The 19,270-nt window shown below is 42.7% G+C and overlaps 1 protein-coding gene and 1 long non-coding RNA gene across 2 annotated transcripts in view; one reads left to right on the top strand and one right to left on the bottom strand.

The window, feature by feature from the left end:
* The first annotated feature begins 788 nt into the window (after positions 1 to 788).
* Positions 789 to 18,052, top strand: LOC125091786 (uncharacterized). Its single transcript, XR_007124754.1, has 3 exons — positions 789 to 923; positions 14,179 to 14,184; positions 18,042 to 18,052. It is a non-coding gene; the product is annotated as an uncharacterized LOC125091786 (long non-coding RNA).
* The window catches only part of DMD (dystrophin), a 2,124,834-nt gene continuing 2,106,653 nt past the window's right edge, over positions 1,090 to 19,270 (bottom strand). The window contains 3 exon segments of the mRNA XM_047715765.1: positions 1,090 to 2,039; positions 6,633 to 6,664; positions 15,639 to 15,731. Of these exon segments, the coding sequence (XP_047571721.1) occupies positions 2,028 to 2,039; positions 6,633 to 6,664; positions 15,639 to 15,731 (137 nt within the window). The 3' untranslated portion in view covers positions 1,090 to 2,027.

The raw sequence follows: 19,270 nt of genomic DNA, 5'->3' as shown, positions 1-19,270 counted from the left end.
CAACCCCTTGCTTTTAATTGTGGTTAAAAAAAAAAAAATCCACAGGGAAAAGAAAAAGTCCAGTGTCACATAAAGGAAAAAGAAATGCACGACTAAAACCAAATCTTTATGTCATTCTGTTACCTTAGAGCTTTGGGTTTTCTTTCGGAAATGACAGTGGGGGGAAAAGTGGGAGAAAAATGTTCACACGATGGACAAGTAGTGGGGCTGTGAAATCAAGTGTGCACGATTATTAGGAACACCCCAAAACCAAAGTGAGGTAGAAATAGCATGAGAAGCATGTTAATTATCATTAATAATAGACAAACCCACTCTGCAAAGTTAATGACACTGACCTAAGAGGTAACAGATTTGCAAAACAACAGGTCACACGGTGATTTCTAGTGAATGATTAAAAACAAATGAAAGCCTAAGACGAGAGAGTAAAACTTGTTCCTACCAGTTAGTCCTCGTGGGTTACTCTCTCTTTGAACAATGTTTGTTTGTGTCTCTAACCTTCCTCATCCACCAGCAAGGGTTTTGGAGTACCCTTTGGAACATGGGAATCCATCTACGTTTCCCCTTCCAGACCTATGTGGAATTCCTTGTAGAGAAATGGGAAGTAGGGAGGAAACAAAGTTCACGCACGGGCTTCTGGGTGGGGATTTCACAGGAGCACACCGTGATGAGGCTCTTACACACCTTCCCAAGGGCTATTTTAAATGAAGTCTTGTGGCATTTAAAAACTCCTTGTGATGGGGAAAAAAAACATCTTTAAGAAAGCAAGCAAGCAAGCAAGCAAAACACCCTCAATTACCCACTGCTGTTTTCACTGTGAGGTGAGGGAAGAGTGTGATTTCATTGCAATTACAAAGATCTCTATGTATGGTTATGAACATTCATCCAATCCTTTACTTCAAGAGTGGCCCCCTCCCTCCCAGGAAGTCCTCCTTACTGTCTGCGAGTTAAAAATGTCTTCTGATGTCGTGCCTTCCACTGAAGCATCCTTACATGTAGATGGAGGCACTGGCAGCAGCGGGAAGCTGACTGTCCCAGCTGAAGGGTTACTCGGACAGTGAGTCCCGTGTGTTCATTCCTACATCCCTTTAAAAAAAATTCAGTACCGTAGCTGTCAGTGGAAAGTTTCAAATGAGAAACAGCTGGAGCCCCAGACAATGTTCTAGTGTGGGAGTTGCCTCCTGGTTTCAGGCTCTAGGGAAAATTCCTTCTAGACCAAGCAGGTAAGCCTGGATGACCAGAAGCAATCTCTTTTTGGGAGGAAGTGGCCAGATCATTGGAACAAGAAGTTTCAAAGGTCTCTAGAAAGTCCGGTCTATTTTATCTATATACCTACAGTATTTACATACTTCTAGACATATAGATGTGGAAAGCGAGAACCCACAGCCAGTCCCACTCAGTCTCCAGAAAGGGCAAAGTGATGTAGTCAGATGTGGTGTTAGAGGAAGTCCTATCTTTACGAGGCCAGAAAAGAAAAAAAAAAAAAAAAAACCATGAATTTCATATGGATATCACGCTAAAACGAAGCAAAACAATGCGCTGCCTCAAAATTTGTGTGTGTGTGTGTGTGTGTGTTTTTAGGGGTTTTTATAAACAACTTTTTTTTTATAAAGCACACTTTAGTTTACAATCTTTCTTTATAACTGTTATAAATTTTTAAACAACCCAAAATGCGTTCCATATAAAGAAATGGCAAGTTATTTAGCTATCAAGATTTTACATGTAGTTTTCTTATAACTTTTTTTGTACAATTGCATAGACGTGTAAAACCTGCCATTGTTAACAAAACAATAACAGACTTAGAAACTACTGAAATCTACAGTATAGTACCACTACCCTTCACAAAAATATAGATTTTTTTTTTCTTGTAAACTCTTACTGTCTAATCCTCTTTGTTGTATGAATATTATAAAAACCATGCGGGAATCAGGAGTTGTAAAACATTTATTCTGCCCCTTCTTCATCTGTCATGACTGAAACTAAGGACTCCATCGCTCTGCCCAAATCATCTGCCAAGTGGAAAAGGCTTCCTACATTGTGTCCTGGAAAACAGAGAGAGAGAGAGAGAGAGAGAGAGACGTGACACTAGGTGCAGATCACATCATCCTGACTCTTCACCATCTGGGAGATCCTTCCCCACCTCTAGCTGAAGACAACACAGAAGCTGCACCGAGGGTCTACACAACAGGATTTGGTTGTTCACCCATTTCCAGGAAGAAGCAAAGCCTTGTTAATGAAGCCATTCCACGTTGTTAGTATCAGCTTAATACCAGATCAGGCTGCCATGGTCATTTCAGTGGAAAAGTGTCAGCGCACTCATCTTCCCAATGGAATAAGCCTCTAGCCGGAGGCTTCCACGGAGAAGCACAAGGTTCCTATTGGAACAGGACCATCTCTCGATGGGATGGACTTTTCCCGCCTGGTCGTGGGAGAGGACTTACTGTGCCCTTGTACTTGAATTCTCGGTTATCATCTACTACCCCCCAATCCCAGAACTGTCACTACTGCCAGTGCCACTACGTATGGTCATCACCATTCTCATCACTGCCACCATGACCACGACATGGGATCTTCACTTCCATGCTCTTTCAAGCCACCGGCTCACTTTTAAGGCTACGGTGGAGATTGTTTTCTCTCTGCTTTTACTTGAATTGAAAAACTCTTGAATCAACCTCTTTGTATATTAACATTGGAATTTGGAAGCTTCCTCAGAAAAATCACTTTTCATTCCAAGTGACTCTAGAGCCTAATTTCAACATGACCCCCATGCAGAGCACGGATTTGGGTATCCGGTGAATCTTCTTTTGTTCTCCTCCTAAATGGAGGTTAACTATCAGAAGAGCCTTTTAATAATAATGTGACATGACCTAGCACTGATCCCCCAGCATGGAGCCCAAAAGGAGCACCATGTCCCTGCTACTCTGCGGCAGAATTCCAACCTAGAGGAAGCTAATTTGAGACCTGTTTTATGACTTGCCTTTTCCTATATGTCCCATATTTTTATATAGCTAATTTTAATTCTTGGACATTACTAAATCATTCTCTTCTTGGAGTACTGCCTTTAGAACTAAAAATGCTTTACAAGGCTATTATTACCCTGCCATGTATCAACTTTACGGATTCTCATAATTGAGAAAATCCCTGTAAAAAGTAAAGATAGACTAGGGTAGGAATTCTGTTCTAGTATTTACTTCAAGAGAGAGGGTCTGAAAAGGATTCAGAGGCCGGCACTTACCCAGTGTTGGCACCAGATCAAGTTAAGACTTACTAAAAGTTTCACACCCTTCGGCCATTTACACGAAGGTGATCACTTTTGCAAATCTTGTGGACCTTCATCAACGCAGTTTCAGTGAAAATCAGGTTTTTAAAAATCACGTGGAATTTTGCTTGAGATGGCAAAGAGGAAAACTTGGACAAAGCAGGTGTTCTACTCATAGAGCGGGCTGGGAGCATGGCAGCCCTCAGTGAAGAACTGAAGTTATCTTCGGTTTTTCAAAACCATAAAAACCACTGGAGGACCCAGGAGGTTCTCTGCTGCTCCTTAGAGCCAAGAGCACCACCTAGTACCTGATGCCACCAGGCTAAAGGGCTTCCTTTGTATCTGTTTTGCACAGCCCAGCAACCCTGGGAGCTCTGCCCTATTATTCGCGTGTAACTGAAAACAAGTGGATGGCCTGAAATTTTTCAATGACTTGCTGTTTTAGCAGTGATTAAGGAAGCCAGAATAAACAAAACCCAAGACCTTTCCAACCTGATACCTGGACAGAAGTCACACTATTTCTCATCATTCCCCTCTAACTATAGTAGAGTCCACCAGGGAGGTAGAGTGTCTTACAAAACCTAAACTGAACGGGAAAGAAATTACTGATAATAATAAAAAAGTATCTACTTCAACCTGCGGGCTAGGGAATGTGGCATGCAATTCAGAGTAAATGCCTTGTAGATTACACAGCCATGTGGTGCTTCTACTCCTTGAAATGATGTTCAGTTACTACCCGGAGGGAAAACTCGAGACTCTCCAGAGGCCTCATTTCTAGGGGTATCTGATATTTAAAAAGTGACTGCGTAAAAAGAGAGGTTATTCTTAATATACCACACACCCTCCCACAAAATGTGAGATGGCCTTTCACCTGTCTGGACAGTTTTAACTGTTCGCAAATGACCTCAAGGCTCTCTCTGCACTAGAAAAAAGAACCACCTTCAGAGTCCCCTCACTGTATCTATAGTATGCCTTCGGTTACTTTATTTATAAATACCTGTTTCACCAGAATAATGACAGCAGTGTTTTTCATGGAGGTGTTCGTTAGAGCCAGAAAAATATTCTACCCCTTTGACAGAATACTGCCCCAAAGAATCGTAACTCAATCCAGTGGAGGCATAAAACTACAGTGTGATAGGGATACAGAAAACAGACCTGTATCCTGGTTCTATTATCCATGTGTGGAAGGCAAAACATCAGTGAGGTCATTAATTTTACCTGACAGATTTTTCCAAAGTCAAAATTAAAATCTCATACTATGAACGTGAGAGGCACTGAGAAGGAGGCCGGACTATAGGCATCTTCAATCTGTTTCAGGCACAAGTTGACATAAAAATGCGTCCATAGAAAGTATTAATCCATTCTTAAGTGAGGATCATTGAACACAAACACCATGCACTGAACATGAGGGCAGCGGTATGTTTTTCCAAGCTGGTGTGAACTGCAACCCATTTAGTCCCATGCCACCACTGCCTGAAGGAGTTTTCTTCGGCAGTGACTGGAATTGAGAATTTCTGGCAGAGATCCAAGACCTCAAAAGCAATCTGGCACTGTTTTTTTTTTTTTTAAATACAGTTCCCAAACAAATGGTTAGCATTCACTTGGCCACAGCGAAGCCGGGGTAGTGAAATTTGTATTTCTCTTCTCTATAATTTAATCTTTGAAAAACTATCTGATCTACTGTACCTTTGAGGTGATTTTTTAACAATAAAAACATCACTTTGATTCTGGGGTTTTCTGGAAACGTATCTGACTGGAATACGGCTCAGGTAATAAAGTTTCCAAATGCCTCTGTGACCTGAATGATACACGGGCTGGCCTTTTCTAAGATTCATTTGTTCACGAGAGAAACATGTTCAGGGCACTCAAAATTAAGGTGCAGCTTTTTGTAAAACTTTAAGAGAAATTGTAAGGGACACTTACCATAAGAATGAGCCCAAGAAGCCTCACCTAAGAAGTATGTGAGCCAGGCAAACCATCAGGAGCATTCACTGCTTCATCAATTCGTTTCCTGTTTCTCCTCCCAGCCTATCCCTCCCCCCTCCCTAGGACCCCAGTGTCCCAAGCCTTGGAAGAGAGCACTGGTACAAAAACACTAAAGGATCATTAAATTCATTAGACTTGCACGGCATGGTGTTGGCAGACTTTCCAGTATGACTCCTTATGTTTAAATGAATCAGGAACTCCTCCAGTCTAGCCTGTTGCTAAGGATCTAGAATCTTCTCATGTCAGCACTCTCTCCCTGTTCATCCTGTCTCCCAGAATAGTGGATGTTATGGCCACCCATGGAAGAGCTTTCCTTCTCGCATCCTTCATGCTAAACTCTTGGTAAGGACAAGCCTGTTTCCCTTGGGCTGTCAGTCAACACTCTGTCATCTACTAGCCCTCTGATTAAGAAACTGAATGTTCAGATGCTGTTTCTGATAAAAGTATGCAGCAGCTTTCCCTGAAAAACCTCACACCACATTCAGCGATAATATTGTACCCTACCCCCTTTTAACCCATAAATAGGCACTTAAAAAATCCTCAAGACTCCCAACATTCAGTTTTTAACCTTTCTATGTTCTACCTGGGTTTCCAAAGGCCACGTGAAAACAGAGCACTTTCTAAAGGGCTAGCTGACGTGATGTGAGTCTTTCCAACACCCTGTTCTCAGGGGGCAATTCAGCAGAAGAGTGTGGCCCTGGACCCTGATGGCCTGGATGCAAATTCTGGCTCTGTCACCTTGAAGACACTGCTTACTCTCTCACTGACTCAGTTTCCCAGTTTGTAAAATGGGGTTGATAGGAGTACCTACCTCAGAGGTTTGGCATGAAGATTACCTCATGAAAAAGATGGCAAGTGCTTAAAACAGTGCTTGGCACAGTAAGTGCTCAAAAAAACAAATGTTAGCTAGAGTGGGACAGGAGTGTAGGAATGAGGAAAAAAGAAAACAAAAACAAAATGAAGTCATTCCAGAAGAATAAAAAACCCAGGGCATTGGCAGAAAATGCTAGGGTCCTGAAAGCACACAGAAACTTGAGGACTCCTCAGTTCTGTTGAAGGCTAAGTTTACGCTGAGGGTTCTGTTTGTGTTACAAATGGCCACACATGATGAACTGTGGGCTAACGACCTAGGGACTACCAAGGGTTGCCATTTCATAGAGATTCCTGTTCCCCAACCCCTGGTCCTGTCGTCATGGTGATGACAATGGCAATGAACATTTGAAGAATGTTCCTCATGAGCTGCAAGTGGAGAGGTGACTACCATCCTTACATGATGACACATGTAGTACGTACATGCGCGTGCATACACACAATTCTTACACAAACGCCAAACATAGAAAGCGCGATGAGACACACAGAAGCCGTGGCTGTGAGCCTGAGTCTCACTAACCTCTCTCATTGGCTTCCCAGAGGTATTTCTTCCTTTAATAATGGAGAGAGGAAGAGGCAGAGATATCAGAAAGGAAAAAAATGCATAAATATACAATTTCATACCAATTTTGCTGCTTTTACCAAACAAAAGTTGAGAAGACAATTCATTTATTCCCTTCTGAAAAAAGAAAAAAAAAAAAACAACAACAACCAGAAACAAAAAGAACCCGAAGGACACATCCAGTCAAATAACCTTTACATACACTTAAAATCAGTGTAAACAGGTAACACAATCCAGGAGACGTAACTTACAGAATCCATAGAGTTCATGTGTTCAACTGGATGAAAAGCTGGCACAGAGTAGGAATCTGACAAATTGAGCACTGTTTTTCCAGGACAACTTTAGAACCTCAAGCTCAACGTCCAAAAATCTCAATCTCTTTACTCTCGACAGTACACCGAAACATAAACGGGAGTGGATGCGTGCGCCAAAGTCTGCACCCCAAATGCAAGGCGAAATGCCACAGAGGCGAGAGCCCGTCCCCTTGGGAGATTTCCTTCTATCCGGTAGAAGCTGAGCACGCCCATGATGAGATTGGGGGCACTTGAGAAAATAGGGAAAAAAAAACAACAACAAAACAACGGGGGGAAAGAGAGGAGACCAACTAATGGGCAAACCACAGAGCCAGATCTAGGAACGAACCCTCAACTTCCTCCTCATAATTCAACAGATTCCAGGAGCCTTGAGAGTAGACTGCTGAAGACTCACTGGCCTTGTTTGTTTTAGAGAATCCTCCAACTGTATGTGTTTATTTACTTTTGAAAAGCAGATTCTGGTCAAGTTTTCTAGGGTAATAATTATATCGGACAGAACACTAGGGACCTCTGACCATACCTAGCACATCTGGGGCTTGCAATTTCCTCTCATCACCAGGGCCTTCAAGTGAAATACTGTTTTTAAGACTCTGAATTGAGCGATGGTACATTTCCTGGGACCATCAATCTTAGGTGAAAGCCCAGGATTTAGAGCAGATAAAAACAGAGCTGTGGGAGACCCTGTGTAGCATGTAGCATCTCCTGTCCCCCCAGGGCCCCCCATGCTCGAAGGCTGCAAGGACTAATGCACCCTGGGACAATGTGAGGGCTACTCATTCAGACCACAGAAGTATGGCGCTACTATTCCAAAAGAAATCTTTCACAACTCAAGTTCACAGTCTAAAACTTCTAAGATACATTGACCCACCCTCCCTCTCTTCCTTCTTAATTTTCCCGAGTAAGTCAGAAATTTCTTTTAAGTATAGAAACTACAGGGTAGCCTGGGTGGCTCAATCAGTTGAGTGTCTGACTCTTGGTTTTGGCTCGGGTCGAGATCTCAGGGTCTCGGGATCAAGTTCTGCGCTGGGCTCCAATGTGCAGCATGGAGCCTGCTTGAGGTTCTTCCCTCTCCCTCTGCAGCCCCTACCCCCACTCTTTCTCTCTAAAATAATTGCATCTAAAAAAGTATAGGGGCACCTGGGTGGCTCAGTGGGTTAATGCCTCTGCCTTCGGGCAGGTCATGGGGATCGAGCCCCACCATCGGGCTCTCTGCTCAGCCGGGAGCTTGCTTCCCCCTCTCTCTCGCTGCCTGCCTCTCTGCTTGTGATCTTTCTCAGTCAAATAAATAAAATCTTTAAAATATAAAAATAAAAGTATAAAACTGCATGCTTGATCATGTAAGCATGGTCAAGATATTCATGACATTCCTCAAATGAGGGAAAAGAGAGAAAAAGAGGTACTGGCTCCTAGTTGTGGGTGTTGCCAGTAGTAGGCCCATACCAGATGAAAGGAAAAAGGGGAGGGAGAACATTATTTCATTATTTTTTAAAATTTTTTATTTTTTATTAACATATAATGTATTATTAGCCCCCAGGGTACAGGTCTGTGAATCGCCAGGTTTACGGACTTCACAGGACTCACCATAGCACATACCTTCCCTAATGTCCATAACATTCTTTTTTTTTTTAAGATTTTATTTATTTATTTGAGAGAGGACAAGAGAGCATGAGCAGGGATAAGGGCACAGGGAGAAGCAGACTCCCTGCTGAGCAGGGAGCCCCATGTGGGGCTCAATCCCAGACTCCAGGATTTTGACCTGAGCTGATGGCAGTCAATTAACCAACTGAGCCAGCTGGGTGCCCCACATCATTTCATTCTTAATAGCTCAGACAAATCCCAGCATGAATTACTTATCCCAGCATGAATTACTCATCCATTCCTTTCCACTCCTTTATCAAGTATTTTTGCATCTTTGTGTTTGGTGGTTATACTGTCCGGTAGTAGAATTCATTCCCTTTCCCTCCAAGACTGTGAAGTCCTTTAGGCCAGGGCCCATGTATTGCTTATCCATCCTCTGTATCCCTAGTACCACCTGTACCTTGATACTATGGGTTTCTGACAAATGCTGATTGAACTCAATAAGGTAGCCACTAGATCATGGTCAAGAGTCCTTTGGTGTTTGTGGTAACTTGGCCCTCACTGTCACCCTGTTAACTCGTGTGCCAAGGGCTGGTAACTGGTTTTGGTCTTCACGGTCTATTTTTAAAACATAAGAGCTTCAGGAAGGAGTGTTGTTAGAGAGCAGTATGATTCAGTTTCAAAATGTAATTATTGGTTCCCTGAGTGATAAAGGTTACATATCTTTATTCTACACCAGGCCATATTCTGAGCTCAGTATCCACCGGCCACTGCTAGTGGGTTTTGTTTCAGGTGCTTCTTCAGAAGCCATGTTTCACATACAGTGGCCCTTCCAGAGCTTTGTTAATCCTAATCTCTTTCAAAATCCGCTCTCGTCACTTGGTTCCGATGTGGTCACCAGCACAGTACCAAGGGAAGTTCTGCTTTTTGTTTAAAGAAAGTTAAATAGTATTTTCCCTTGTATTGGACTAGTTTCTACACTGACAGAATAGAGGCTATTTTGGTTGCGCCGCTTAAAAACATTGTTTACCAGTAAAAAAAAAAAAAAAAAAAAATACAAGTGCCAGATAAATTTTATTTCATGAATACATTCTTTGGAAGTGAGTTTCCTTAGACCTTCAGTTAGGGTGTCCATCTGGCAATGTGGTATGCTGTCAGGAAATGAATCAAGAGAAAAAGGAAATATGCCAGGGGAGTTCTGCGTCTGGAGAAGTCAACTTTCCTCAGGCAGTGTGACTTGAGAGGCTTCATTATTCAGGATTAGAATCTCAGGACATGACTGTTTTGGGGGGTGGGGAGTAGCTGTACCTTCTTAATCTCTGTTCACTAACTGAAAACGTTAAGAAAGAATGAGTCCCTTTTTAGGATTTCTTTTTTTACCAAAGTGAAAGAAGATTCTAATGGCTATACTTGAAATATGGAAACATGTATGATCTCTGGTGAATATGGACATGAATACACAAATCAATTCAAAAGCAGTCTTGTTGAGTTCCAAGTTGATCAGCACCGAGAAGTCTGTGACCGTTATGTACGGAACGAGCTACAATGGAAGACTGCGTAAAGCAGGGGTTGGCAAACTTTCTGTGTGAAGGGCCAGATGGTAAACAGTTTACACTTTGCAAGCCACACGGTCTCCACAGCAACTGTTCAACTTTGCCACAACTACTCCCTGCTCGGAGTGAGAAAGAACCATCAACAACATGCAAATCAATGGGTGTAGCTGTGTTCTAATAAGACTTTATAAAAACAGATAGCGGGCCGGATCTGGCTCCTGGACATTTACTTTGTTGGTCCCTGGTATAAAGGAGTAACAGCTCAAAACTGATGGAAGCGGACAGGAAGCTAAGTGGTGCCCGATAACGGGACATGTGAGCTCGTCTTGATGCTGTTCTTCCATAGAAGAACCACAGACAAGACCTGAATCTTAGAAGATGGCAGGTTTCGCACAGCTGTTGGGTGGCTAATTTAGAGGCATTTAACAGAATGTATGTGGGCTTTAGGGAGGGGTGGGTCCTATGAGAGAGGATGGTATGGATGTTGGGGAGAAAAATAGTATGGCACAGGTCACAAAAGACATACCTGCAGGGCACCGTTAGCTGCGTTCTGAATGGTCTTACTGCACTAAGATCTTATCTTGGACCCCATTTGTTCACTAATTAGTATACAGTGGCACCTCATGTTTAGAGAAGCCAATACCATACCACTGATCAGGAAAGCGTTTCTTCCGGAAACGCACATACATATGAAAATGCCTTTGCCAGAATGTAAAACGATCAGAGACACAGGGACAAATCACTTCAATTGTTTGTTTTAAAAATATGTTTATCGCACATTCTACCCATGTACTGTTCCTACAGAATAAGGGTGGAGATTTAGAAAGTGCCTTATAGGAGATAATGATTTTTATTACAGCAGAATTCAACTTCTAAGTATATTTATAGACAGAGGGACACATTAGTGGTAGTAAATAGATTAGAAATTGGCTAATGCTCTGTGTTTAATATAGAGCGAGCCACTGAAATCCCTCAAGTGGTTGCAAATAGCTATGTCTAGAGATTAATCAGGAAAGATATCAGCATAAAACTGAACACATGCACATTCACACCTTGAACACCCCGCAATTTATAGAGCTATTATGCAGGACAGTGTTGGCTACCAGTTTTTCACTAGAGGGAGGAGCATGAAACCCCTTTATTAATTTGGATAACAGTTTAGCAAGGCCAGTGAGATAAGATCAGGCGTTTAATTTAACTTCCCAAATGGCCAAGAACTTGGTGCTTCAGGCTTCCAGGGACTTGGGAGTGAAAATGCAAAGGGAGGATCAGCTGATGCCTTAAGACTTGAGCCTGAAGTCAAGACTGTGGCAAAGGGTAACAGAAAAGTTGTACATGTAAAATGCAAAACTCCCCTATTGATATACTTTGCATATGTGAAGAGCATAATATTTTATTTAAAAAGTCTTTTCCTCTGTGGGCAATTATCTAGCAGGGTTAAGTAAACCATGAGGTGGTATTTAATAGCACGTTTCCACTAAATGGCAGACCTCTGGCTCTGACATCTGTTTTGAGTTACTCAAAACAGCTGTCTGAAACAGCTGTAGCAACTGTGAACTTCATTCTTCCTAACACAGCAATGGGAACATGGGTGGCAGACTTAGATTAAAAGCACGATGTCCTCTAAGATATTAGGAAGGTCTTGGCAGAAACAACTTCCATGGTGAAACTTTTTAAATGTAATTTTTAAAAAAAAGATTTTATGTATTTATTTGACAGCGAGAGAGGGAACACAAGCAGGGGGAGTGGGAGAGGGAGAATTAGGCTTCCCACTGAGCAGGGAGCCCGATGTGGGTCTCGATCCCAGCACCCTGGGATCATGACCTGAGCTCAAGGCAAATAACTTTATGACTGAGCCACCCAGGTGCCCCAAAATGTTAATTTTTTTAAAAAGATGGGCACCTGGGCAAAGAATGCCAAGATCAGTGAGATCAATATTTTTTAAAACCACTGGATCTGAAAACCAACTTAGTGGGTTGCAACCAGCATTTTATTTTTAAATACATGAAACAGAGAAACAGTGTGAACTGACTGTAGTATAGTAAGTGTTGGTTCACTAATCTTTTGTTTATGATCTTTGTATATGTATGTCACTAGACACATTCATGTATGGTGTATATACATGGTGTATACATATGTGTGTGTACACACACACAACACACACAATGTATTTTATATCCTTAACAGAGTTTGAGATGTAAAGTGTTTCTTCTGGTATGGATAATGGTTAAAAGGTCAAAGCACAGTTTGGGTCCTCAGAAATGTTAAAATGACCTTGGGGGGAGGGGCTTCCATTTGCAATGGTCTGTAAGCCCAAGACGTTTAAGACTCAAAATTTTCTGCTTAATACCAACCCAACATACCTCCCGATTGGTAAGATGCTCCCAAGAAACCCCTACCACATATATATTTTCCATTCTATTTTTACGATGAGACTTTTTATTCATTTGAATTTGAGGAGAAAAGGGCGTGCTACTGTGATTTAGAATTATGTATTAGGTCTTAATCCCCGTGTGGGCACAGAGCTCCTAAAACCTTTGGAATTTCCTGTGAAGAGAGGCTGCAAGGTATCTTTTGTAATGTTAACCAGGCAAGTCTTGGAAAACCCATAGGTATGCCTGGGGGTTGTGTGCCAGGGAAGGGAGACTTTAGTGTAATCCCCAATGGCTAATGATTTAATCAGTCACACCTATGACACAGTGCCTCCCTAAAAGTCCAAAAGGACTGGGGAGGGAAAGCTTCTGGGCTGGTAAAGACGTGGAGGTGCTTGGGAGGGGAGGGTACCTGGAAGGAGCACAGCAGGCAGCTCCGTACCCTTCCCCTCTACCTTGCCCTACGCCATCTCTTCTCTTCCATCTGGGGATTCCTGAGTTCTAACCTTTGAGAGTACAGGGTGAGCCGGTGGAGAAAATATTTCTGAGTTCTGTGAGCTGCGGTAGCAAGTTAATTGAACTGAAGAAGGGGATCGTCGGAACCTTTATGTCTCTAGTGGGGGTGTGTGTGGGAGGGGGGAGTCAGAAGCCCAGGTGACAAACCGAACTTGCAACTGGTCTCTGAAGTAAAGTGGGTCTTGGGGGCAGTCTTGCGGGACAGAGCCCTCAAGCTGGGAGATGTGATGCTCTCTCTGGGTAGATGGTGTCTGAAATGAGTTGGATTCTAGGTGCTGGAATTGCTTGGTGCTATGCAAAGAACCCCCACAGGTTGGAATTGGGTGCCTAATAGTAAAGGCCCAATTTTAAGGCCTAATTTGGCAGGAAGTGGTGAAAAAGAAAAAAAAAATGTCAAGGTAACAGCATCACAGAAAGAATAGCCAGATCTGGATTGTTTTCCTCAGAAAAAAAAACCTGTCTCAAGCCACCAGTAGGAACTCAGTTAATGGTCAAACAAAGCCTCCTTATCCCCTATTTGAGAACTCAAGATTAGCACTCAGGGAAAGTGCTTCCATTAGAGTGGATTTAGTAAACACTCTCCAGGTGGCTTGAAGTTCTCCAACTTTCCATAAAAGTAAATCAACATTATACAAGTGAATTTAACATCAAAGATGCTAACTGCCAAATATATCAGAAGAAATCTATTTCTCCTCTTCTAGGTGACTTCTTCCATACCCATGCAGTATCCAGCTTCAAGGACTAAAAGAGGGATGTGGGGAGAGGGTGCAAAGACCTTCACCCTCAAGATAACGAGGATGGGTCAGAGGCCCAGCACAAAAAGGTTGCCTATAGGGAAGCAGAGCCGCATGCCCTGGAAAAGCCCAGGGCGTCAACACTGCAGCCACTAACTTCCCACAGAGCAGGTACACAGGCTTGGCATTGAAGGGGCTGGGGCAAGGTATCCATCTGTGACCTTCAAGGGATAGGTAGAGGTCACCGGAAATAATGTGCTACATGGGGGGCCCAAAGTTCTCTCTGTGTCATCTTGAAGAAGACCCTTGCTGTGCCTAAGCTGAACCCCTCCTATTTAGGTCAAAGGGTGCTTCTGGGATTCACTCATGTCCTAGACCTGTCCAGTATAGCCATAACACTCTACTGTAATGGAAACTTCTGAAGTCTTCCTCCTCAGTTGACTGTAAGCACCCTGAAGGCAAGGAACTGGGCCCTTCTTGTTTGCATCCCTAAGCCTCCATTAGTGCATAGTACATGCTTGTAAAAGCTGACAGGATAAAGGGGGAGGGACTTTGATTTTTGGCCAACCAGCTCGTGGTCTTCTCCTGAACTGCAGCGCCTAGGTAGAGACAACAGCCCAGAGTGTCATGATGGAGAAGAGGGTGGCACGTGGCGGGCGTGGGGGTGGAGGGAAGACAGAGAAGGTTCTTATGTGTTAAAATCAATACATCAGAGGCACTCAGCAATGCAAAGATGGCTGGTGCAGACATTTAAAATTAGCTTCCCTGATGGTTCCTTAGCAACGCTCCCCGAGAACGGCACTGCTGTTCACGTGCACTGCACAGTGTTCACTCGCACATCGAACAGCCGGGAAACGGCCACTGATAGCCGACACCGAACAGAAATAGAGGAAGAACACATGACTCCCAACACCCTCGTCACTGCTCCTATGGAGAGGAACGAACAATAAGATTCTCAGCTGCCCTTCCCTCTGGGGCTGCCCATTAGGCGAGCCAGCCCCTGGCCACAAAGACTTGTGTTCTCCTCTTTGGCTTGTCTAGGTTTCTCTCCATTTGCTGACAGGTGGCTGCGGCCCTTCTTTTCATTTTTTTTTTTAATTCACCCAAGGGAAGTAGGTTAGTGTTTTATGTCACAGCAATAAAATAAAATAAATACTTCAAAATGGTAACAATGGGAGTGAAACCTCCCTGGAGGAACGAAGACATGTGAAGCTCATACTGGCTAGTGGGAAAAGCTCGTGGGGTAAAATGCTGCTTTTATATGAGGGGAAAAATACACAGGGGCAAAATGATGGCGGGCAATAAGGGCATTTGTATTACTGTCTTTCTTGGCAAAGATCGTATTCCATCCATGGCAGTGAAAACAACAACAAAAACTAGTATATAGATTTAATTGTACCTATATTTAAACAATGGGGTAAGAGACAATTTTTAAATGTAAAGGGCATCAGAAGCCCGAGTCCCCATCACTGCTGTATACAGGCATGTTCTAGATTTCACCGCAGTGCGTGGTAAGTGTGTGTCTCTGGCAAGGTGCCATCAAGCCATGAATGTCTTTGTCAAGGTCACAGCATCATTGCTCTTAAGTAAAACCGATCTCATAATTTGCTCTTCAGACTAATGTGCAAAGGGAGTAAATGTGTAAGTTAATATTCTTGCTTCTAGAGGCATCAGGGTTCTACAGGCATCTGAATTCAACCAGAATCCCACACCAGGTCAATTTGGTCATCCAAAGCAGAAATGTACCCTGAAAACACTTGCTTCTGACAACGCTCCCCAAGTGGCACTCTGTCAGGACATGCTTACTTAGCCACGGAAAATACAGAGGTTAGTTGAGTGTGGGAACAGGAGGCCTAATTCCAGTAGGTGTGAGTTAACGGCACATCGGGGAGCTTACCTCTGGAACTAGGGAAGGAGTTGTTGAGTTGTTCCATCACTTCCTCTAACCCTGTGCTTGTGTCTTGGGGAGGACTGAGCAGGTCTTCCTCACCTTAATGAAAGCAAGCGCAAACAAGAGCACGTTATGCTTAAGGAAAACAGAGAGGAACTAGAGAAAAAGCCCACGATTGCATTTTAAAAGGCATTATAAATTCACTACCACTTGCTCAGAAATAGCATAAATACAAATAATGTCTCAAGGCTGAATAATTAGGGAACAACTCCTTCAAGGGAAGGAGTCCATGAAGGGATTTATCTATGTCCTTGTCTTCAGAGAAGAAAATGTTTCTCTCTTTAGAAGTTAATTTTTAATATTAAGTTGATGTAACTTTCTTATGTCCCATTAGTAAAAGTAAACTGTTTTTCTTTGTAATTAAAAAAAGACGGCGCCTGGGTGGCTCAGGTGGTTAAGTGACTGCCTTCAGCTCAGGTCATGATCCTGGAGACCCAGGATCGAGTCCCGCATCGGGCTCCCAGCTCCACGGGGGCGTGTGCTTCTCCCTTTGACCTTCTCCCCTCTCATGCTGTCTCTCACTCTGTCTGTATCTCTCAAATAAATAAATCTTTTTTTAAAAAAGTATTATTTTAAAAAAAACGATTAGACACTTGACGTACATCTCTTCAACACAAAACGAAATGAGTATGTGACATTTTGCCTTCACTTGATGAAGTTACGGACGGAGTGAAGACACTCTTTCCTTTGACATTTAAACAAAAATACAAACAAAACTCAAGTACCTTTGAAGTCTAATGGGCTAGAAAAATATTAACATTTAAAGGACTGTGGATATGGGGGATTCTGTGGAGTAAGGTTTCCCTCCTCTTTGTACATGGGACGACTTTATCCCTATGATATTTTGGGAGGCTTAAGAGGAACTTTTTAAAAAAATTTTTGAGAATCTGTTTACATGAGGGCAGAAGGTGGTTTTGGGTGAAACGGAATTCAGAGATGGATGGTCCTCCTCTGGGAATGGGAGTCCTCTTGTAGATTCTGTTGATCTGTGGTCTCTACGGATGCCTGATGTGTTACAGACACACACCTCAACCAGCATTTGCAGTAAGGGACAGATGCCTTCACTGAAAACAAAATTATTGTGAATTCTGAAGGTCTCTGGAAACTAATTTTTTATAACAGTAACTTCCAGCCCTATTTGTGCATTATATTGTCACTTCCATTGAAAACAAGACCTTGCTTTGGCAAATCAGTGGTAATGAACATGCTTTAGGACAACCTCAGGTTCACGTCTGACTTGGAAATGACTGGGCAGCCTGTGATTTAATGACTTAAGTATGCTTGTCATTTCCTTTCACCGGTGCCACTTAGATTTTCATCTATGATTATAGTCCTGCAATTATTATTATTGTTTTCGGCCTTGTTTTTTAAAGTGTAAGCTAAAGGAATCCTTGACACATTCACCATTAAGACAAAAATCATATTGTACGTGGAGAGAAGGCTGAATGTCATCATTACAGCAGAGGGCTTACGGACCTAGAATAGACAGAAAACCTCTCCTTCTGTAGTCTCATGGTGACAGACCATAGAAAACCTCTTTCAAATACTAAGGACAAGAAACAAATGCTGAAAAGGTAAGGTCACAAGATAGAAAAAGAAGTTGTGGTATCTACCTACCAACCCACACACGCACAAACATATACGACTTACTTATGTTTATGCCTCTAGAAATGAAAAAATGAAATAGAGCACCTTTAGTTTTTTCCCGTGAGTTTAAACCACCATTATCTGGTGAGGATGGAATGAATGAACTACTGCCAGAAGGAACAGAATCCTGACAACAACAGGGATGATTACATCTCTTTGTTCCGTTCTGGATGCAAATTTTGCCAAGTTGTGGAACATGAGGCATTTTTAATGGCAGTAAGACTGCTTTAGCGATAGTACGCCTTACAGAATAAATCAGAATTAACAGAGACATTCATGAGCAACCATGTTAAAGTTTCTGACAGTTTAATTACATCATACTGGAGTTCTAGGAACTGAACTGTAGTGTGTTAAGATTCAAACACAGTTCAGTGACAGGACTGGCATTCCTCTCCCTGAATTATTGCAAGGATCAAACTTGAAAGCATAAACCAAGTTCATCTTTACAGATAGTCTAAGGTTTAAGTGTCCACATGCAAATAGAGAACAGGCTTGTCTTAACCAAAAACATTTCCATGACTGTGATGAAAGTATCAATTCAAACATTTTCTGAGTACAGACTTCATCCTGCATAGTACATACATGAGTCAAGTATAATCTCGTTTCCTTTTTCCTCAAGATTTTCTAAGTAAAAAGTCCTCTGAGTTTAACTAATCTTTTAAGACTCAAAATCAGCGTTATCCCATGTATGCATGAGTAGAGGTGAATCCACACTGAAAAATGCTTAATGGCTAGTATTTTCTGTGTCAGCGATACTGGAAAAGTTGAAACTGCTAAAAGACACCGGACATTTCAGTAACACCACTGGACTCTTCAATACTGAGCGGATTTTTAAATGTCTAAAAAAATAGCCAAACAAGTTAAAAAAGGGTAAGATCAGATGATTTATACAAACATTCATCAGGAGCCCACCATGTGCCCAGCACTGTTCTGCATGCTGGGATAGAGCAGTAAAAGACAGAAAGCCCCATCTCCATGGAACTCATGTTCTTAGGGACATACACAGCCTAAACAAGTAAGCTATAGAGGCATGTCACATGACGATAAACCTTCAGAACAGAGAAGAGAGAGGAACCTTCAGAACGGGGAGTCATGGAAGTGTTCACTGATGAGGTGCAGTGTGACTGGCTTGCTCAAACACCAAGAAAGTTAGTATACACAGAACAGAGGGGCCAAGTATTGGGGAGAGGATGCTTCCTTGGTCCAGGAATTGGGACCTGGTCATGTGACCGGCTTTGGCCAGTGGAATTTTAGCAGATAGGAGGAGAGGTCTGTAATGTCCTCAGGTGCTTGGGCTTGTCCTCTTGCGCTTAAGTGTTACCAGGAGCACAATGCCCGGAGAACCTGCTGGTCCAATAGGTAGGTGGAAGAGACCTGAAGCCAACCCACAAGCTGGAATCAAGACTAGATGAGCTGCAGGAGAACTCCAGCCAACCAAGAGAGGTGTGAATTGAGAAATACGCAACGGGAGAATTTTGTAATTATTTTGTCACACGGCAATAGATGACTGATATGTTCTGTTGTAAGACGTCAAACCAGAAAGAAACTATGTTTATGGGTTTTGTGATCATATACGGATGTGGAGCTACAACAGGCAAGCCAGGAATGCATTTAATACCTGTGTCCACAAGTTCACGCCCACCTACCACCACTGCTGCCCCCGTACCCCCGCTGAGAAAAGCAGCCATTTATTTAACAAGAAAATATTCAGTCCCAACTGTACACACCAGGAATTTGGCCAGCCTTTATTGCTACTTCACCGATTCATTGCCTGCTCGAACAGTATATTGCTAACGGTCAAGGGATTTCATACTCAGTAATAGCACTTTAACATTAATCCTTCAATTAGATTCTACTCCAAGGTCACTGCTACAAACATGCCCCCAAAAATCCTTTCTAAGGGACGCCTGGGTGGCTCAGTGGGCATCTGC

This window comes from Lutra lutra, chromosome X (assembly GCF_902655055.1).
Source record: "Lutra lutra chromosome X, mLutLut1.2, whole genome shotgun sequence".
NCBI classification, from domain to species: Eukaryota; Metazoa; Chordata; class Mammalia; order Carnivora; family Mustelidae; genus Lutra; species Lutra lutra.
The sequence above is the reverse complement of the archived record's forward strand: the minus strand, read 5'-3'. Positions and strand labels throughout refer to the sequence as shown.